This window comes from Pan paniscus, chromosome 6 (genome assembly GCF_029289425.2).
Source record: "Pan paniscus chromosome 6, NHGRI_mPanPan1-v2.0_pri, whole genome shotgun sequence".
NCBI classification, from domain to species: Eukaryota; Metazoa; Chordata; class Mammalia; order Primates; family Hominidae; genus Pan; species Pan paniscus.
In genome coordinates this window covers 41,537,809-41,560,756 of record NC_073255.2, presented here as the reverse complement: position 1 = coordinate 41,560,756, position 22,948 = coordinate 41,537,809, and the positions used below count along the sequence as shown (strand labels likewise).

At 39.8% G+C, this 22,948-nt stretch overlaps 1 protein-coding gene across 4 annotated transcripts in view; it reads left to right on the top strand.

Annotated features, from left to right (window-relative positions):
• Positions 1-22,948, top strand: part of AOAH (acyloxyacyl hydrolase) — a 225,556-nt gene that overhangs the window by 183 nt on the left and 202,425 nt on the right. For 2 of the 4 annotated variants that reach the window (XM_034963943.3, XM_003814969.5), the window contains exon 1: positions 12-701. In XM_034963943.3, coding sequence (XP_034819834.1) covers positions 575-701 — 127 coding nt within the window. In that variant the 5' untranslated portion in view covers positions 12-574. Of the gene's footprint in view, positions 1-10; positions 702-22,948 lie in introns of those variants that run through there. The other 2 variants (XM_034963944.3, XM_003814970.5) reach the window with 2 other exon arrangements.

The following is a 22,948-nucleotide window of genomic DNA, read 5'->3' as shown; positions in this document are numbered from 1 at the left end:
AATGTAACCAATTAGAATTTCTACAATATGTGGGTGCTGCTGATCAAATTGTTAAAGGGTTGTGTGCTTGTGGATTAGTTTTTTTTTTTCTTTTTTCTTCTCAGTTTTGGCTTCAGTATTGTTTTGTTTTGTTTTGCAAGAATGAAAGGGGAAGGGCCTCCTAACCAACCCAACAGATCAGTTCCGGCAAGCCTCGAGGCTCGCGGGGTTTATGGTCACTAACTTCACTGAGCCAGGGAGCACAGAAGTTGCTGCCACTGTGCAACTTGGGTTTTCTTTATCCTGCAGTCTTTACCTCAGCAGAACCGCACACCACAGACTCCCTCCAGCTCTTTGTGTGTGGCTCTCTCAGGGTCCAACAAGAGCAAGCTGTGGGTCTGTGAGTGTTTATGTGTGCTTTTATTCACTTCACACTTATTGAAAAGTGTGTATGTGGAGAGGGTGGGGTGTGTGTGTCAAAGAGAGTGAGGAAGAGAGGGAGAGAGAGATCAATTGATTCTGCAGCCTCAGCTCCAGCATCCCTCAGTTGGGAGCTTCCAAAGCCGGGTGATCACTTGGGGTGCATAGCTTGGAGATGCAGTCCCTCTGGAAAATCCTTACGGTGGCGCCTCTATTCTTGCTCCTGTCTCTTCAGTCCTCGGCCTCTCCAGCCAACGATGACCAGTCCAGGCCCAGCCTCTCGAATGCGCACACCTGTGTAGGTATGTAAATAAATATTTTTGTATTTTCTATGTAGACATAACAATGGGATCCAGTACTTTGCTTGCATAATAAATCACATATTTTATTAAATCAAGAATTGTAAGATTCCAGGTAAGGCACCAGTAACCTCACTGACACAGAGAAATGTGGAGTCTAAGAGTAGACATTGACACTACATACATCTATGTGAATAAAAAGCATACTAGTTTAAATTGGGCATAAAACTCTTCCACCTCATTGGTGATTGGAATTTTTTCTTCTTGTATAGGTAACTATTATTTCAGGCTATTTTAATCTGAAATTTTTACTGCTTTTCATGGGCTTTGACCTCATACAAACACATCTGAGTTTGAATCACTGGCCTCCTCCTACCCTTCTCTCCCATTTCCTACTGGCTGTGGAAACCTGGAGCAATGTACTTAACCCTCTCCATGCTTCTGTGTCCTTATTGGTGAACTGAAGTGAGTGAGACCCATCTCATAGGGATACCATGGAAATTGTGACCATGCATGTAAATCTGTGGCATGTGCACACAGTAAGGACTCAACCATCTTAGCTTCCTTCCGTCTCTCAGAGAATCCAGATTTGGCGATCACCTGGAGACGCTGAGCATTGATACGGCTTCTTGGCTTATCTGTTAATGAAGTGTTTTATTTCCAAGAGGTTTTTTTTGTTTGTTTTTTTTGGATGAGAGCAGAAGTAAGGTAAGATCTTTGATATTCACATTGTAGCTCTCATAACATGGGAATTCTCATAATAGTGGTGGCATTTAGATGGTACAGTCCATGGAGCCACATAGACTCAGAACTCTGAGTAGTAAGTAATTGTTCAATGAGCAGACCTCAAAATACAATCCTAGCTTGAGAAGCCAGGAAAATAACTCTAGGATAAGTCTGATGGCCACATGCTGCAAATGGAAAATCTGGACACAGATTCTGACACTTAGGAATTGTTTCTGGAGACAATATGGAAATATATCTGAATTTGTCCTACTTCCTCAAAATCATGGCCTCAGGTCATTGTACATGTTAGGAGATGCATCTCTACTTCCAAAGTCCTTTTTTTTTTTTTTTTTTTTCTGAGATGGATTATCGCACTGTCACCTGGGCTGGAGTACAATGGTGCAGTCTCAGCTCACTGCAACCTCTGCCTCCCTGGTTCACACAATTCTCCTGCCTCAGCCTTCGGAGTAGCTGGGATTACAGATGCACACCACCACACCCGGCTAATTTTTTGTATTTTTAGTAGAGATGGGGTTTCCCTATGTTGGCCACACTGGTCTCGAACTCCTGACCTCGTGATCCGCCCCCCTTGGCTCCCAAAGTGCTGGGATTACAGGCATGAGCCACCGCGCCCAGCCTCCAAAGTCTTGTTTTAATTAAGACCCAGATTCCCCAAGACTATTTTCCAGAGACCTGAAGGCAGAGGTGTGTGGTCCTTTGAATCATGCCTGGGAGATCATCCTCCCCCAGTATTTGATTTCCTTAAATAACTATTTACCACCTTTTCATTTTTCTCAAAACAAAACCCTACTGCCCATCAAATGGAAATACACTTGAGAAAAGCTCAGATGAAATCAGTTTTACTTCTGGGCTCATTGCAAACTAAATGTTTGAGTTTGGGCAAGTTGTCAGGGCTGAGATCCTTGGACCTTCACTTCAGTAAAATGGACAGGAGGTACACATTCCTTTCTCTGCCCTGTTCCCAGTGAGGTCATAGAGGGTAAGAAGGAGGTGTTGGGGAGATTTCAGGATGGGGTTGCTCTGGTTTTTCTATTATTGCTGCATCAAAAATTACAATAATAACCATTTTGTTGTATTATGATTTTATGGGTGAAAAATTTGTTCGAACACTGGCTGGTGATTCTTCTTCTCCATGTAGGAGTGACCGAGGTTAGGAGGTGGTATTCGGATGGTGGATTGATGGATCTGGGACTGACAAAAACAGCTTCACTCACATGTTTGGCACCTTAGGGGTGAGGGAATGGCTAGAGGGTTGGCTCATCTGGGAGTGCCATCAGAGTGCCCACACATGGCTATCTTGGGTAGTAGGCTTTCTTACCTGGCAGCTTAGGAATCCCAGAGAGAATTCCAAAAGACAGGAATTAGAAGCTGCCAATCTTTCAAGTTTTGGGTCTGGAAACGGGCACAGCATTACTTGCCATCTTCCATTGCTCAAAGCATTCACAAGTTCCTCCACCCAGACTCAAAGGGAGGGGGCAGAGACCCTTCATTTTGATGGAGAGGGTCAAGAAATGTGCGGTCATCTCTATCATTCACAGAGGTTCACTTTGGTTGCCCATACAAATTCTCACGGCCCCAAGAGCTTGGAGACTCTGTTGCTGATTAGGTTTGAGGATGATTTAGCATCCATTTTCCCAGCAACTCCCAACTTCTTCTGGTTAACTGTGCCTGGGTGACTTACTCACCTGTTGTCATAATAGCAAGAAAGGTGGGTGCAAGAGGAGTCCAGTCTTGTGATGAACACTTACTGAGCACTGCCTATGTGCTGAGACAGGGGCTGAAGGTGGTCCAACTTGGTGCTTCACTGATTGAAGTTGGCTTTTGGGGCAGACAGGATTAGAAATGTGTGTGCAGGGGAGTTTATTGAGAGGTGCTCTTGGCAAAAAGACCAGCAAGAGAGGAAGGCAGTGGGGTTGGCAGAGAGAAGGCGGGCTGTGCTGCAGCCATAAAAGAAGTCCCACTGAGAGCTCTGGGACTAAGATAGCTCTTCAGAGTTGTCCTGAAGTAGGTGCAGGTCTTGGAATTCCCACATCAAACAGTCCCTCGATGTGACCTGACCACAGGGGAGGGCTGTAATTTTGAGACATCTCCCAGTGGTGGAGACAGTTCTGGCAAGGGACTCTGATGCTGGCATAATCCTTCAGACCAATGGCTCCAGAAGCTGGGGAGCGAGTGTCTCCTGATAGGGGATCCTGGGGTGTACCTGCTGGAAGGGTTGTATGTGGGAAGCATCTCAGGAAGCAGTGAGGTCCGCTCTCTCGCAGCTGGTGGGAAGAGGAAGAAGTGTGTGGAAGAGAGGAGAAAAGAGAAGGAATTGTTGATTGGAGTTCTTCTAACTCTACATTTGTTGCCAACACCCTAACAACTTTCTGACAAAAAGCAGGGTTACATGACTTCAAACCCTCCAGCAGAAAGGTGGTCCCCAAACATTTCCGTGCACTCAGTTCTCACGTGGCCACTGAATATGCGAGACCCTGCTCTCAGAGCCAGGGATACACAGATGAAGGAGAAGAAGGATTTTTAGAATGTCTGTCTTCAGGAAATTCACTGCCCAGTTTAGAGGAAAACGAAAACCTGGAGCCTTGTAAAGATTCCAGTCCTTTAAAATGAATGTCGAACTGGGCCCTTAGTGCCCTTGATAATACCCTTTCTCTAAAACTCTTTAAACTGCCAATGCCAGAGCCAGCAGAGCACCATGAAGTGCAAGGCAGAGGCTCATAGCTTGGAAGCGGGCACTGCAGACTCCGCTCATAAAGCCACCTGGGGAAGGTGAAGTAATAGCCTCAAAAAGAGTGTTTAAAACTTTAAGATTTTAGGTCGTGTGTGGTGGCTCACGCCTGTAATCCCAGCACTTTGGGATGCTGAGGTGGGCAGATCACGAGGTCAGCAGATTGAGACCTGCCTGGCCAATACGGTGAAACCCTGTCTCTACTAAAAAAAAAAAAATGTAAATATAGATATACAAAAATTAGCAGGACACGGTGGGGCATGCCTGTAGTCCCAGCTACTCAGGGGGCTGAGGCAGAAGAATCGCTTGAACCCAGGAGGCAGAGGTTGCAGTGAGCCAAGATCACATCACCACGCTCCAGCCTGGGCGACAGAGCGAGACTCCATCTCAAAAAACAAAACAAAACAAAAAAAAACTTTAGAATTCTAGAAACATTTCTACCTGAATATTGCTAGTCAAAGAAGGAAGCTTCAGTTATCTCAAAGATTCTGTTGCATTCACCTGCTTGCTGAAAGAACCCAGGCCACAAAAACTTTTCTGAGCAAAAGGTGATTAGGCAGCTGGATTTCTGATCATCCCAACTGAGCAAGAATGATTCATCTTTTTTTTTTTTTTTTAATAAAGACAAAGTCCTACTCTATCACCCAGGCTACAGTGCAGTGGTACAATTATAGCACACTGAAGCCTCAACAGCCCAGGCTGTAGTGATCCTCCCACCTCAGCCTCCTGTGTAACTGGGACTACAGGTGCACACCACCATGCCTGCCTAATTGTTTTATTTTTATTTTTGTGGAGACAGGGTCTCATTATGTTGTCCAGGCTGGTCTCAAACCTCTGGGCCCAAGCAATCTGTCTGCCTCAGCCTCCCAAAGTGCTGGGATTATAAGCATGAGCCACCGTGTCCAGCCCTCTTCATTTTTGTTAGTTGTCAGCTGTCTTTTAATTGCCATTCCAACATAAATTCTTACCTTGATCATAAAAGGGTATCCTTGCCTTGATTTGTAAGATCGTAATAACCTAAAATATTTATATCACCTTCCCAACACATGGAAGAAGTTCTTCCTTCCTATTTTTCTTCAAGATCAACTGAACTAGTTGGGTTTCATCCATTTTTATGAAGATTATTGTTGAGTAATCAAATTTGCTTCTTACTCAAAAAGTTTGTTTTGCTACTGGTCTCCCCAACACTTCTCCGTGGGGGTTGTACCCTCCATCTTTTCTCTGACTTGAATGTGGACTAATTGGAGTGATGCCTGGAGAAACTCACTACAGCCAAGTGCTCTTCAGCCACACAAATTACATTTGCGAGTTAATAATTATAATAATTGCCAACATTTATTGGACACTGACTGTATGATAAGCCATCTTCCAAAAGATTTATGTGTACTAACCCATTTAATCATTACAATGACCTTATGAAGTCTGTATTATCATTATCCTTGTTTGGTAGGTGAAAAAATAAAGACAGAAATAAGTAACTTGTTCAAGGTTACATAGTTAGTTAAAACTTGGCTTATTCCTCGCTTTAATTATGATTATGTTATTGTTGATGTGATTAAATCAGGGTAAAATATTTTTCCCATATTGTTTTAAATAACAGCTTTATTGAGAAATATAATTCATTTATCATAAACTTCACTCTTTTAAAGTGTAAAAGTGGCATTTAGTATATTCATGAGTTGTGCATTGATCACCAATATCTAATTCCAGAACATTTCACTGCTCCCCCCAAAAATCCAATTCTCTTACCAGTTACTCCCCATTTCCTTCTCTCTATAGCCCTTGGAAATCACCACTCTACTTCCTGTCTCTATGGGCATTTCACATAAATACGATAATATAAAACATGGCCTTTTGCTACAGGCCTCTTTGACTTAGCATAATGTTTTCAAGGTTCATTCATGTTGTGGCATGTATCAACCCTATTTCTTCTTACAGCTGAATAATATTCCATTGTATGGACATACTTGGTTTTGTTATTTATTCATTGTTGATGGACATTTGAGTTGTTTTCACTTCTTGGTAATTATGAATAATTCTGCTATGAATATTCACGTACAAGATTTTGTGTAGACATGTGTTTTTATTTCTTTTGGGTATATACCTAGGAGTGGAATTTCTAGGGCATGCGGTAATACCATCTTTAACATTTTGAGGAACTGCCAAACTATTTTCCAAGCAGCTGCACCATTTTACATTTCTACCAGCGGTGTGTGAAAGTTGTAACTTCTCCACCTTCTTGCCAACACTTAGTTATTCATCATTTTGCTATCGCCATCATAGTAGCTGTGGAGTGAGATCTCATTTTTGGTTTTAATTTGTATTTCCCAAATGATAATGATGTTAGCATCTTTTCATGTGCTTATTGGCCATTTGTATATCTTCTTTGAAAAAAAATTTCTATTCAAATATTTTGCCCCTCTTTAAATTGGGTTTGTCTTTTTATTGTTGAATTGCAAAAATTCTCCATATATTCTAGATACACGTCTTTTTTCAAATATATGATTCACAAATATTTTCTCCCATTCTGTGTTTCCTTCCCCCACTTTCATAATGGTGTCCTTTCACGAACAAAATTTAGTAATTTTGATGGAGTCCAGTGTATCTATTTTTTTCTTTTGTCTCTTGTATTTTTGGTGTCATATCTAAGACCTATATTTTAAAATTGTTGTTGTAGTTATTAGTTTTCTTTTGTCATATGCCTGTTCCTTTGTCTTATTTCCCAGACACCAAGTTCCTCACCACAAATATAGCAACCAGGAGCGAAACTCCTGGGGTTGCAAGTAACAGGAATTAACTTAAACTAGGCTAAGCAAAAAAAAAAAAAAAAAAAAAAAAAAGAGAAAAAGAGGAAATTTGCTTGTGAGAATTACAAGAGTGAATTTTAGAATCAAAAGGAGAAAACAGGCCTACAAATCAAGCTAGGAAACAAAAAATGTTGGCCGCCAGGAACCCAGAGAGTTCTCTCTCCCAGTGCCTCGCCACTGCCTCCATCTCTATCCCTACAGACCAGCTGGTTTAATGCCCTCCACCCTTTGGCTGACTACTGGCTCCCAAAAGCTCTGAGTTCATATGTGGTAGTTCAGCCCGCAGAAGTGTGTTCACCTTCTGGTTACCAATTCCAGCTTCCCAGCAGAGAGAATTTGGGCTAAGTCTTTAGTTCACTGACTAAGGGGTGGGTGGGAGTGGGGAGAGCTCAAAATACAGAGATGGCTGCCAGGCTCATGGCGTGAGGGGATAGCTCTCACTGAAGCAGGGTATTGTTGTGACTGGAGGGATACTCCAAAAGGAGCCCTCACAGAAGTTACTGAGCTATTGAGCCTACAGACCCATCACAAACAACCCCAGCTCCAATCCCAAAGCGTAACCCCGCAGTGGGGAACTAACCAGAAGACCTGAGGAGGTGGCCATAAATGTATTCCCAAAGCAGATTGAAGCTGTGGAAAGCCCCAAGATCCCCTTCCCCAGTTTACCATATTTGTTAGCACTGAACAGTATGTCCCATTTGAACACTAAGCAAATGCAGGGTCGACTATGCTTTTTTATTTATTTATTCATTTATTATACTTTAAGTTTTAGGGTACATGTGCATAACGTGCAAGTTTGTTACATATGTATACACGTGCCATGTTGGTGTGCTGCACCCATTAACTCATCATTTAACATTAGGTATATCTCCTAATGCTATCCCTCCCCGCTCCCTCCACCCCACAACAGGCCCCGGTGTGTGATGTTCCCCTTCCTGTGTCCATGTGTTCTCATTGTTCTATTCGCACCTATGATTGAGAACATGCCGTGTTTGGTTTGTTGTCCTTGCGATAGTTTGCTGAGAATGATGGTTTCCAGCCTCATCCATGTCCCTGCAAAGCACATGAACTCATCATTGTTTATGGCTGCATAGTATTCCATGGTGTATATGTGCCACATTTTGTTAATTCAGTCTATCATTGTTGGACATTTGGCTTGGTTCCAAGTCTTTGCTATTGTGAATAGTGCTGCAATAAACATACGTGTGCATGTGTCTTTATAGCAGCATGCTACATAATCCTTTGGATGTATACCCAGTAATGGGATGGCTGGGTCAAATGGTATTTCTAGTTCTAGATCCCTGAGGAATCGCCACGCTGATTTCCACAATGGTTAAACTAGTTTACAGTCCCACCAACAGTGTAAAAGTGTTCCTATTTCTCCACATCCTCTCCAGCACCTGTTGTTTCCTGACTTTTTAATGATCGCCATTCTAACTGGTGTGAGATGGTATCTCATTGTGGTTTTGATTTGCATTTCTCTGATGGTCAGTGATGAGCATTTTTTCATCTGTCTTTTGGCTGCATAAATGTCTTCTTTTGAGAAGTGTCTGTTCATATCCTTTGCCCACTTTTTGATGGGGTTGTTTGTTTTTTCTTGTAAATTTGTTTGAGTTCATTGTAGATTCTGGATATTAGCCCTTTGTCAGATGAGTAGGTTGCAAAAATTTTCTCCCATTCTGTAGGTTGCCTGTTCACTCTGATGGTAGTTTCTTTTGCTGTGCAGAAGCTCTTTAGTTTAATTAGATCCCATTTGTCAATTATGGCTTTTGTTGCCATTGCTTTTGGTGTTTTAGACATGAAGTCCTTGCCCACGCCTATATCCTGAATGGTAATGCCTAGGTTTTCTTCTAGGGTTTTTATGGTTTTAGGTCTAACATTTAAGTCTTTAATCCATCTTGAATTAATTTTTGTATAAGGTGTAAGGAAGGGATCTAGTTTCAGCTTTCTACATATGGCTAGCCAGTTTTCCCAGCACCATTTATTAAATAGGGAATCCTTTCCCCATTGCTTGTTTTTGTCAGGTTTGTCAAAGATCAGATAGTTGTAGATACGCGGCATTATTTCTGAGGGCTCTGTTCTGTTCCGTTGGTCTATATCTCTGTTTTGGTACCAGTACCATGCTGTTTTGGTTACTGTAGCCTTGTAGTACAGTTTGAAGTCAGGCAGCGTGATGCCTCCAGCTTTGTTCTTTTGGCTTAGGATTGACTTGGCAATGTGGGCTCTCTTTTGGTTCCGTATGAACTTTAAAGTGGTTTTTTCCAATTCTGTGAAGAAAGTCATTGGTAGCTTGATGGGGATGGCATTGAATCTATAAATTACCTTGGGCAGTATGGTCATTTTCATGATACTGATTCTTCCTACCCATGAGCATGGAATGTTCTTCCATTTGTTTGTATCCTCTTTTATTTCATTGAGCAGTGGTTTGTAGTTCTCCCTGAAGAGGTCCTTCACGTCCCTTGTAAGTTGTATTCCTAGGTATTTTATTCTCTTTGAAGCAATTGTGAATGGGAGTTCACTCATGATTTGGCTCTCTGTCTGTTATTGGTGTATAAGAATGCTTGTGATTTTTGCACATTGATTTTGTATCCTGAGACTTTGCTGAAGTTGCCCATCAGCTTAAGGAGATTTTGGGCTGAGATGATGGGGTTTTCTAGATATTCAATCATGTCATCTGCAAACAGGGACAATTTGACTTCCTCTTTTCCTAATTGAATGCCCTTTATTTCCTTCTCCTGCCTGATTGCGCTGTCCAGAACTTCCAACACTATGTTGAATAGTAGTGGTGAGAGAGGGCATCCCTGTCTTATGCCCATTTTCAAAGGGAATGCTTCCAGTTTTTGCCCATTCAGTATGAAATTGGCTGTGGGTTTGTCATAGATAGCTCTTATTATTTTGAGATACATCCCATCAATACCTAATTTATTGAGAGATTTTAGCATGAAGGGTTGTTGAATTTTGTCAAAGGCCTTTTCTGCATCTATTGAGATAATCATGTGGTTTTTGTCATTAGTTATGTTTATATGCTGGATTACATTTATTGATTTGCATATGTAGAACCAGCCTTGCATCCCAGGGATGAAGCCCACTTGATCATGGTGGATAAGCTTTTTGATGTGAGGCTGGATTTGGTTTGCCAGTATTTTATTGAGGATTTTTGCATCGATGTTCATCAGGGATATTGGTCTAAAATTCTCTTTTTTGGTTGTGTCTCTGCCAGGCTTTGGTATCAGGATGATGCTGGCCTCATAAAATGAGTTAGGGAGGATTCCGTCTTTTTCTACTCATTGGAATAGTTTCAGAAGGAATGGTACTAGTTCCTCCTAGTACCTCTGGTAGAATTCGGCTGTGAATCCATCTGGTCCTGGACTTTTTTTGGTTGGTAAGCTATTAATTATTGCCTCAATTTCAGAGCCTGTTATTGGTCTATTCAGATATTCAACTTCTTCCTGGTTTAGTCTTGGGAGAGTGTATGTGTCGAGGAATTTATCCATTTCTTCTAGCTTTTCTAGTTTATTTGCGTAGAGGTGTTTATAGCATTCTCTGATGGTAGTTTGTATTTCTGTGGGATCGGTGGTGATATCCCCTTTATCATTTTTTATTGCATGTATTTGATTCTTCTCTCTTTTCTTCTTTATTAGTCTTACTAGCGGTCTATCAATTTTGTTGATCTTTTCAAAAAACCAGCTCCAGGATTCATTGATTTTTTGAAGGGTTTTTTGTGTCTCTATTTCCTTCAGTTCTGCTCCGATCTTAGTTATTTCTTGCCTTCTGCTAGCTTTTGAATGTGTTTGCTCTTGCTTCTCTAGTTGTTTTAATTGTGATGTTAGGGTGTCAATTTTAGATCTTTCCTGCTTTCTCTTGTGGGCATTTAGTGCTATAAATTTCCCTCTACACGCTGCTTTGAATGTGTCCCAGAGATTCTGGTATGTTGTGTCTTTGTTCTCGTTGGTTTCAAAGAACATCTTTATTTCTGCCTTCATTATGTTATGTACCCAGTAGTCATTCAGGAGGAGGTTGTTCAGTTTCCATGTTTGAGCAGTTTTGAGTGAGTTTCTTAATCCTGAGTTCTAGTTTGATTGCACTGTGGTCTGAGAGACAGTTTGTTATAATTTATGTTCTTTTACATTTGCTGAGGAGTGCTTTACTTCCAACTATGTGGTCAGTTTTGGAATAGGTGTGGTGTGGTGCTGAAAAGAAAGTATATTCTGTTGATTTGGGATGGAGAGTTCTGTAGATGTCAATTAGGTCCACTTGGTGCAGAGCTGAGTTCAATTCCTAGATATCCTTGTTAACTTTCTGTCTCGTTGATCTGTCTAATGTTGACAGTGGGGTGTTAAAGTCTCCCATTATTATTGTGTGGGAGTCTAAGTCTCTTTGTAGGTCTCTAAGGACTTGCTTTATGAATCTGGGTGCTCCTGTATTGGGTGCATATATATTTAGGATAGTTAGCTCTTCTTGTTGAATTGATCCCTTTACCATTATGTAATGGCCTTCTTTGTCTCTTGATCTTTGTTGGTTTAAAGTCTGTTTTATCAGAGACTAGGATTGCAACCCCTGCCTTTTTTTGTTTTCCATTTGCTTGGTAGATCTTCCTCCATCCCTTTATTTTGAGCCTATGTGTGTCTCTGCATGTGAGATTGGTTTCCTGAATACAGCACACTGATGGATCTTGACTCTTTATCCAATTTGCCAGTCTGTGTCTTTTAATTGGAGCATTTAACCCATTTACATTTAAGGTTAATATTGTTATGTGTGAATTTGATCCTGTCATTATGATGTTAGCTGGTTATTTTGCTCGTTAGTTGATGCAGTTTCTTCCTAGCCTCGATGCTCTTTACAATTTGGCATGTTTTTGCAGTGGCTGGTACCGGTTCTTCCTTTCCATGTTTAGTGCTTCCTTCAGGAGCTCTTTTAGGGCAGGCCTGGTGGTGACGAAATCTGTCAGCATTTGCTTATCTGTAAAGTATTTTATTTCTCCTTCACTTCTGAAGCTTTGTTTGTCTAGATATGAAATTCTGGGTTGAAAATTCTTTTCTTTAAGAATGTTAAATATTGGCCCCCACTCTCTTCTGGCTTGTAGAGTTTCTGCTGAGAGATCCGCTGTTAGTCTGTTGGGCTTCCCTTTGTGGGTAACCCAGGGGTCGACTATGCTTGAACAGGCTGTGCCTCTTTCTGCCACTTTTCAAATGTTGCAGAATCAATAAGAAGACATGTTCATTTTTGCAAAACATTTCTTTACATGGGTGATTTAGGGGGAAAATAATCCTTGTGTTTCTAAGTCATTGACATTTAAATTAATTCACTGAATGCTCGTTTTTTTAAAAGCACTATTTGGTACTCAGGAAGCTTTTTAAAAGCTTAAGAAAAAACCTGACTTTTTCCCTTACTCACATTTGGTTGATTATAAAATGCCTTCAGTGTCAGGTTATAATCCCCTCTCCACATCCGCATACCACACACAGAGTGGTCCAAGATGACTTCATAGTTTGATTGATGAACACAGAGGTGGCCACATAATTTCAAGCCAATGTGAGCAATAAAATAACAGTGTCACTGACAAGAATAGGAAGGATTTAGACAGAGCCAACAGAAGGTTGAAAATTTATTATCACAACTTAGACACACAGAAATTTCACTCTTTCTATTTCTCTATAACTAAACGCTTGTTCATAAGACATTGTTTCTGCTGATAGCAGAAAACATTTCATCTTGCCATTTATGTGGTTAAATTGAGTCTCCTTTGGTAACTAGCTTTTCCTCTTCCTTCCCTCCTCTGTGAGGGTTGATCTGAGTTCTCCAGGAGGACTTACCCATCACTCTGATGTTCGTGGTTCTCAGCCTTTGGAGGTGGTCTCTGTCCTCAGCCCTAAGAGCACCAGCAAGTGAAGTTTCAGGGTTGGTGGGGTTCATGGTCTTGGCTTAGCCACGCAATCTAGACATTGGCCCTGCATCTGACCCACCACACATTCCACCCTCATGGGCCAGGCAGATCTTCGAGGTCTAGCTGGACCACCCTCATTCTCTGGACACAGCTACTGCCCTCTGCACGTGCCCTTTACCATGGCGGTTCCCATACACTCTCTCCTCTCCATAATCTCCTACCTTTATTTTTAAATTATCATTGCATTTAACCCCAACTTTAGCACAAATGGTAGGTTTCTGATCATCTGAATTTTTCACCACCTGTCTGCCTCTCTCTTTCCTGGATTACTCTGAGGTGGAAACCTGAAGAGAAAGACCACAGGGACACTCTGAGAAGGGCCTGTGACTTTGGGGAAAGGTCACACAGTGAGCAATACCGAAAGAATCCATGATGACAGCATGCTGTGCTTCAGGAACAAAGGAAGTAATTTTTTTTTTGTAAATATATTAATAATGTAGGTAAGAATACAGAATATTTTAAAATTTGTTATGGAAAAGGGAAAAAAGAAGAAGTTGTAAAGCATTGAGCAGAGTAAAATCCCCATTAAGTTATAATGTGCCCACCTCTCTATTGACAGAGCTATTTTCCTAGACAGAATGAATGCCAAAATAGTCATAGTGATTACATGGCTGTCTCTAAATGAAGACATTACTAGTGATTTATATTTCCTTCTCGGTAATTTTCTGAATTTTCCACACTTTCTATAATGTGCTTGTGGAAGCAATAGTAAGGCATGGGGTTAAGACCTGCAGAGTGTGGGGCTCTCAGATTTGAATCCTGGTTCTGCCACTCTGTACAAATGTGACGTTGGGGACATAGCTTCACCCTCGGCACCACTTCACTCCCCTCATCTGCAAAATGAGAATTACACAGGGTGATGTGAACAGCCTGTCACTTAGAACTGTGCTTGGTACATAGCAAGGACACAAAAGGGTTGTGATTATCTATTCTTTTGGAAATCAAGAAAGAAATGCATAGAAACTGCGCTCCAGAAGTCGTGAAATTAAACCTATTGTAAGGCAAAAAGTCCTGAGTAACTGAATAATTTCATGGCAACCTGTATCTTAAGTAAACAGAAATTCTCAAATCTTGGGTGTTTCAAAGGAAGATTAATTTATAAAGAAAGATTGCACAGTGTATTAGCTTTCTATTGCTCTGTGATAAATTGCCACACACTTATCAGCTTAAATCAACACAAATTTATTACCTCACAGTTTCTGCACATCAGAAGCCTGGACATAACATAATTGAGTTCCCTGCTCAGAGTTTTACAAGGCTGAAGTCAAAATGTTGGCCAGGGCTTCAGTCTGATTTGAGACTGTGGTCCTCTTGCAAGTTCACTGGTTGTTGGCAGAATACGGTTCCTTGCAGTTGCCAGACTGAACTCCCATTTGCTTCCCAGCCATCAGTTAGGGATCACTCTCAATAACTAGAGTCTGCCCCTCTTCCTAGGGAGTGAGTAGCATAGCTATTTCTTTCTTTCAAAACCAGCTAGAGAAAACTCTACATTTAAAGGGTTCCCTGAATATGCCTGGCCCATCTAGGAAAATCTTGATTACCCCAAAATAAACTGATTGGAGTCCTTAATTACATATGCAGAATCCTTTTGTCATTGCCATGTAACAGAATATAACCGTGGAAGTGATATCCAGTCATTTTCACAGGTTCTGCCCTTATTCAGAATAGGGAATTAAGTAAGATGTGTTCATCAGGAGGCAGAAATATTATAATTCTACCTACCACACATAGAAATGCTTTTAAAAGACCAAAAAGAGCCTTCAAACTTAACACCCAGATAATATCACAAGAGAGAATTTATGTGACTTAGTTCCAAAGTGATTCACCAAATAGACATGAATACATAATGGAAATCAATAGATGAAGATTAAGTTGCAGACTGAACAAGTTTTTTGGGCTTTGGGGGTTTTTGGTGGTTTGGGTTTGTTTATGGTTTTTTGTTTTTTATATGCAAGCTTTTTCTCATGGATTTCACACTCTGGAAATTTGGAAAGAAAACATAATCACTCCAATGTCATACCTTTTTGCGTATAAAACAGTTGTTTTTCAATGTTAGGAAAATCCTTGCCTGAATGTTGCTTTGGAAAAAAAAAATCTGTCTTTTAAAATGACCCTTGCAATTTAACAAAATGCAGATGTAATTAGAGAAGGCTAACTTGCCCTTTGGAACCTAAAATCCCTAGGCTCCTTCAGATAAAAATAAGTACAAAAGAGAATTCTGATGGTGATCGCATGAAGGTGTTAGAAATTCCTCTGTGCACAAGACTAAGTATAAAACTGGAAAAATTATCACAAGCATTTCAGGGCGCAGGAAATCATCAGTGGCATACAATGAATTGAGAAATATTTATTTTTGAAAAACTGCATGAACTTCAGTAAAAGCAATTATACTGTGGCCTCCTTGCCTGAGGCTGCTCTGTCTACACTGCCCTCAGCTTGGTTAGTGAGAACAGTAGTTTTATCACTGTGGAACTGGCTGCAAAAACCAGCTGGTTTACTGCTAATGGGACAGATGATTTCACCGAGGTGTAAAGATCCATGGCTCTCCTGGCCAAAAGTGATGGAGGCCGTTGGGAATTAACAAGCAGAACCTACAGCTTTGCTAGCTCAAGGTTTGATCCCTGATGAAGCAACGGTGATCAGCCAGAAGTTTAGCAGGGAGATCCTGGAAATAATCTGGAGAAGAGCATCATGGAAGGGCTGAGATAAGCTCTCTACATATCCCTAGTTGATTGGGAAACAATGCGTGTGTTGGGGGAGACCTAAAAGAGCTCAGCAGAAAGTGAAATCCCAGGGGAACTTGAGAACTAGCTGCCACTTAGAATATATTCCCTAGCTCACACGTGGATCGATCAACAGATGGTGACTCTTTCACTTGAACAGTTAGAGGCCATTGTAGGGTTACCACACCTTACAAGCTTGAAGTGTTTCAGCAAAAGTTGCTCGATGACTCTAAGCTATGTAGACACAGGAGTGATCCTTAGAAAGCCAGGCTAATAAATGAGCAGAGATGTAAAAAACTCTACACTCTGGGGTAAACAGATCCACAGTTGAAGCCCAGAAAGTTACTAGAAAAGAAGAGACAACAACTTTTAGAAAAATAAGACAAAATCCAAAGTTGCTAAATGCATTATTTATAACTTCCAGTTTTCAACAACAAAAAAAATTAGTAGACATGTAAAGAAACAGAAAATCGTGATCCATACTTATGAAAAAAGCAGTCAATAGAAAGGGACTCTGAGTGAATTAAAGACTTCAAAGTGCTGTTATGGGGATATCCACAGAATTAAAGACCACCATAGCGAAAGAATTAAAGGAAAATATTGTGACAGTGTTCAATGTTCAGCAAATAGAAAAAATTTCAATAGAGATATAAAATTATAATAAAGATCCAAATGGAAATACTAGACTTAAAAATCAATAATTGAAATTTAAATTGTACTAGATGGGCTCAACAGAAGATTTGAGTTCAAAGAAGAAAGAATCAGTGAACCTAAAAACACATCAATACAAATTATCCCAACCAAAGAATAGAGAAAATAAAGCTTGAAGAAAAATGAGCAGAGCCTCAGAAACATGTAGTATACTATCCAGTATCTCAACATTTATAAAACGGGAGTTCCGGGAGAGGAAAGAGCAAAGGGAGGAGCAAAAAGTCTTTGAAAATGTAATGATTAACACCTGTTTAAAAATGAGGAAAAGGCCAGGTGCAGTGGCTCACACCTGTAATCCCAACATTTTGAGAGGCCAAGGTGGAAGGATCACTTGAGTCCCAGAGTTCAAGACAAGCCTGGGCAACGTAACAAGACTCCATCTTTACAAAAAATAAAAAATTAGCCCAGCGTGGTGATATGTAACCAGCTACTCCAGAGGCTGAGGTGGGAGGATCTCTTGAGCCTGGGAAACAGAAAAAGACCCTGTCTGTTTAAAAGAAAAAGAAAAGAAAAGGAAAACCTTAGCCTACAGATCCAAGAATCTCAAGAAACTCCAAATAAACAAAGAGAAGTAAATCTTGATACCTTATAGTCAAACTCAAACTTCTGAAAACCAGATACAACACAAAAATCTTGAAAGCACAAACAGAAAAATGACTTATCACTTACTGGAAAACAGTAATATGACTAATGGCTGAACTTTCATCAGAACTTTGTAGGCCAGAAGGTAGTAAAATGACACGCAGCACTTCTTTTTATTGTGCTTCATTTTATTGCACTTTGCAGATATTGCATTTTTTACAAATTGGAGGTTTATGGCAACCCTATGCCAAACAAGTCTATCGGCACCATTTTTCCAACAGCATGTGCTCACTTCATGTCTCTGTGTCACATTTTGGTAATTCTCAGGATATTTCAAACTTTTTCATTATTATATCTGTAGTGTGGCTCTGTGTTCAGTGATCTTTGATGTTACTATTGTAATTGTTTCGGGGTGCCATGAACCACACCCATATAAGACAGCAACCTTAATTGATAAATGTGTGTGTTCTGACTGTTCCACCAACTAGCTATTTCCCCATCTCTCCCCCTCTCCATTGCCCTCCCTATTCCCTGAGACACAACAATATTAACATTAGGCCAATTAGCAACCCTACAATGGCCTCTAACTGCCCAAGTGAAAGAAAGAGTCACACAAAACTCACTTTAAATCAAAAGCCAGAAATTATTATGCTTAGTGAGGAGGTATGTCTAAAGCCAAGATAGGCCTCATGCGAAACAGTTAGCCAAGTGGTGAATGCCAAAAAAAAAAGAAAAGAGAAAGTTATTGAAAAAAATTTAAAGCACTATTCCACTAAACACACCAATAATAAGAAAGTGAAACAGCCTTATCAATGATGTGGAGAAAACTTTTCATGGTCTAGATAGAATATCAAACCACCCATGCTATTCCCCTAAGCCAAAGCCTAATCCAGAGCAAGATCCTAGCTCTCTTCAATTCTATGAAGGCTAGGAGAGGTGAGGAAGCTGGAAAAAAAGTATAAAACTATCAGAGGTTGGTTTATGAGGTTTAAGGAAAGAAGCTATCTCCATAACATAAAAGTGCAAGGTGAAGGAACACATGCTGATGTAGAAGCTGGAGCAAGTTATCCAGAAAATCTAGCTAAGATCATTGATGAAGGTGGCTGTACTAAGCAAATGATTGTTAATGTAGACAAAATAGCCTTCTATTAGAAGATGTCATCTATATGTCTTTCATAGCTAGAGAGGATAAGTCAATACCCAGCTGCAAAGCTCCAAAGGACAAGCTGACTCTTGTTAGGGACTAATGCAGCTGGTGACTTTAAGTCAAAGCAAATGCTTGTTTACCATAATGAAAATCCTAGGGCCCTTAGGAATTTTTCTAAATCTACTCTGCTTGTACTCTAGAAATGGAACAATAAAACTTGGATAACGGCAAATTTGTTTGTGTATGGTTTACTGTATATTTTGAGCTCACTGTGGAGACCTACTGCTCAGAAAAAAGATTTATTTCAAAATATTACTGCTCATTGACAATGCACCTGGTCATCCAAGAGCGCTGATGAAGAGGTACAAGGAGATTAATTTTATTTTCTTGTCTCGAACACAACATCTATTCTGTAGCTCATGAATCAAGAAGTCATTTTGACTTTCAAGTCTTATTATGTGAGAAATACATTATTTAATTAGATCCCAAGTGTCAGTTTTGGCTTTTGTTGCCATTGCTTTTGGTGTTTTAGTAATGAAGTCTTTGCACATGCCTATGTCTTGAATGGTCTTGCCTAGGTTTTCTTCTAGGGTTTTTATGGTTTTAGGTCTTATGTTTAATCCATCTTGAGTTAATTTTTGTATAAGGTGTAAGGAAGGGGTTCATTTTCAGTTTTCTACATATGGCTAGCCAGTTTTCCCAACACTATTTATTAAATAGGGAATCCTTTCCTCATTGCTTGTTCTTGTCAGGCTTGGCGAAGATCAGATGGTTGTAGATGTGTGGTGTTGTTTCTGAGGCCTCTGTTCTGTTCATTGGTCTATATATCTGTTTTGGTACCAGTACCATGCTGTTTTGGTTACTGCAGCCTTTTGGTTGCTGTAGCCCTATAGCCTTGTAGTATAGTTTGAAATCAGGTAATGTGATGCCTCAAGCTTTGTTCTTTTTGCTTAGGATTGTCTTGGATATACGGGCTCTTTTTTGGTTCCATATGAAATTTAAAGTAGTTTTTTTCTGATTCTGTGAAGAAAGTCAATGGTAGCTTGAGGGGAATAGCATGAATCTATAAATTACTTTGGGCAGTATGGCCATTTTCACGATATTGAGTTTTCCTATCCATGAGCATGGAATGTTTTTCCATTTGTTTGTGTCCTCTCTTATTTCCTTGAGCAATGGTTTGTATTTCTCCTTGAAGAGGCTCTTCACATCCCTTGTAAGTTGTATTCCTAGGTATTTTATTCTCTTTGTAGCAATTGTGAATGGAAGTTTGCTCATGATTTGGCTGTTTGTCTATTTTTGGTGTATTGGAATGCTTGTGATTTTTGCACATTGATTTTGTATCCTGAGACTTTGCTGAAGTTGCTTTTCAGCTTAAGGAGTTTTTGGGCTGAGACGATGGGGTTTTCTAAATATACAATCATGTCATCTGCAAACAGAGATAATTTGACTTTCTGTCTTTCTGTTTGAGTATCTATTTCTCTTGCCTGATTGCATTGGCCAGAACTTCCAATACTATGTTGAATAGGAGTGGTGAGAGAGCACATCCTTGTCTTGTGCCAGTTTTCAAAGGGAATGCTTCTAGCTTTTGCCCATTCAGTATGATATTGGCTGTGGGTTTGTCATAAATAGCTCTTATTATTTTGATATATGCTCCATCAATACCTAGTTTATTGAGTGTTTTTAGCATGAAGGGGTGTTGAATTTTATTGAAGGCTTTTTCTGTATCTTTTGAGATAATCACGTGGTTTTTGTCATGGGTTCTGTTTATGTGATGGATTACATTTAGTGATTTGCATATGTTGAACCAGCCTTGCATCCCAGGGTGAAGCTGACTTGCTCATAGTGGATAAGCTTTTTAATGTGCTACTGGATTCAGTGTGCCAGTATTTTATTGAGGATTTTTGCACTGATGTTCATCAAGGATATTGGCCTGAAATTTTCTTTTTTTGTTGTGTCACTGCCGGGTTTTGGTATCAGGATGATGCTGGCCTCATAAAATGAGTTAGGGAGGAGTCCCTCTTTTTCTATTGTTTGGAATAGTTTCAGAAGGAATGGTACCAGCTCCTCCTCTTTGTACCTCTGGTAGAATTTGCTATGAATCCATCTGGTCCTGGGCTTTTTTGGGTTGCGAGGCTATTAATTACTGCCTCAGTTTCAGAACTTGTTATTGGTCTATTCAAGGATTTGACTTCTTCCTGGTTTAGTTTTGGGAGGGTGTATGTGTCAAGGAATTTATCCATTTCTTCTAGATTTTCTAGTTTATTTGCATAGAGGTGTTTATAAACTAAAGAGCTTCTGCACAGCAAGAGAAACTGTCATCAGAGTGAACAGGCAACCTACAGAATGGGAGAAAATTTTTGCAATCTATCCATCTGACAAAAGGCTAACATCCAGAATCTACAAGGAACTTAAACAAATGTACAAGAAAAAAACAAACAACCCCATCAAAAAGTGGGCGAAGGATGTGAACAGACACTTTTCAAAAGAAGACATTTATGCGGCCAAGAAACATGAAAAAAAAACCTCATCATCACTGGTCATTAGAGAAATGCAAATCAAAACCACAATGAGATACCATCTCACACCTTCAGACAGAAAGAAAATAACACCACATGGTAACTTCCATCCAGTTAGAATGGTGATCATTAGAAAGTCAGGAAACAACCGATGCTGGAGAAGATGTGGAGAAATAGGAATGCTTTTACACTGTTGGTGGGAGTGTAAATTAGTACAACCATTGTGGGAGACAGTGTGGCGATTCCTCAAGGATCTAAAACTATAAATAATATTCAACCCAGCAATCCCATTACTGGGTATATACCCAAAAGATTATAAATCATTCTACTATAAAGACACATGCACACGTACGTTTATTGCAGCACTGTTCACATTAGCAGACTTGGAACCAATGACTTCGTGTCCTTTGCAGGGACATGGATGAAGCTGGAAACCCTCATTCTCAACAAACTAACACAGGAACAGAAAACCAAACACCACATGTTCTCACTCATCAGTGGGAGTTGAACAATGAGAACACATGGGCACAGGGAGGGGAACATCACACACCAGGGCCTGTAGGTGGGTGGGGGGCAAGGGGAGGGATAGCATTAGGAGAAATACTGAATGTAGATGACGGGTTGATGGGTGCAGCAAATCACCATGGCACGTGTATACCCATGTAACAAACCTGCGCATTCTGCATATGTATCCCAGAACTTAAAGTATAATTTAAAAAGAGAAAAAAATACATTACATAAAGTTATAGCTGCCATAGGCACTTATTCCTCTGATGAATCTCGGAAAAGTAAATTGAACACCTTCTGGAAAGGATTTACCATTTTAGATGCCATGAAGAACATTCATGGGAGGAGGTCAAAATATCAGCATTAAGAGGAGTTTGGCAAACGTTGATTCCAACTCTCAAGAATGATTTTGAGGGGTTTAAGACTTCAGTGGTGAAACTGCAGATGTGATATAAATGGCAAGAGAACTCGAATTAGAAGTGAAATCTGAAAATGTGACTGAATTGCTGCAATCTCATGATAAAATCTAAATGGATGAGGAATTGCTTCTTATGGCTAAGCAAATAAAGAGGTTTTTTGAAGTGAAATCTACTCTGAAGAAGCTGTGAACATTGCTGAAATGATGACAAAGGATTTAGAATGTTTCATAAACTTAGTTGATAAAGCAGCAGCAGGGTTTTAGAGGACTGACTCCAATTTTGAAAAGTTCTGCTGTGGGTAAATGCTATCAAACAGTATTGCCTCCTACAGAGAAATCTTCCATGAAAGGGAGAGTCAATGTGGCAAACTTCATTGTCTTATTTTAAGAAATTGCCACAGCCACCCCTACCTTCAGCAACCACCACCCTGATCAGTCAACAACCAACAACATCGAGGCAAGACCCTCCATCTGCAAAAAGATTATGACTTGCTGAAGGCTCAGATGATCTCTAGCAAGTTTTACTTGTAAAGTCTTTAAAATTAAGATATGTACATTGTTTTTAAACATAATGCCAGTGCACATTTAAAAGACTCCAGTATGGTATAAATAAAACTCTTATATGCACTAGGAAACCAAAATTTCATGTGACTATTGAGTTATTTGCTTTACTGTGGTGGTCTGGAACTGAATATCTCCAAGATATACCCATACTTAAAATGCTCAGAGGAAGAAGAAGTTATCAACCAAGAGTTCTGAATCCAGTTAAAACATTATTCAGAAATGAAGGTGAAATAAACACATTCCCAGATAAACCAAACTGAGAAGACTCAGTGCTGGCAGACATGCCACGCAAGAAATGGTAAAAAAGAAGTCCTTCAGACAGAAAGAAAATAACACCACATGGTAACTTGCATCCATAGGAAGGAATGAAAAGCACCAGGAATGTAAATATGTAGATAAATATAAAATAACAGTATATATGTATATGCACATACACACAAACACTTCTCTTACTTTACTTCAAAATAAAAATTTGTTTAAAGCAATAATTATAAAACTGTATTGTTGTATTTATAACACTTATAGATATAAAATGTATGACAAAAATAGCTCAAATACAAGGTGAGGATGGAGCAATATTAGAGCAAAGTTGTGAAATCTTATCCACAATTAAATCAGTACTAACTTAAAATACATTATGATAAGGTAAAGATGCACATTGTAATCTCAGTAACCACTGGAAATATGAACATCTAAATAAGAAATTACTAAAAAAGTTACGAGAGGAAGTAAAATAGTGCAAAAAATACTTGCTTCCCACAAAACAGATAGTAAACAAGAAGAGCAAAAAAGCAACCCAAGATGTCCAAAAATAGCTGCCATATGAAAATGACATTATATGTGAATGAACTGCACA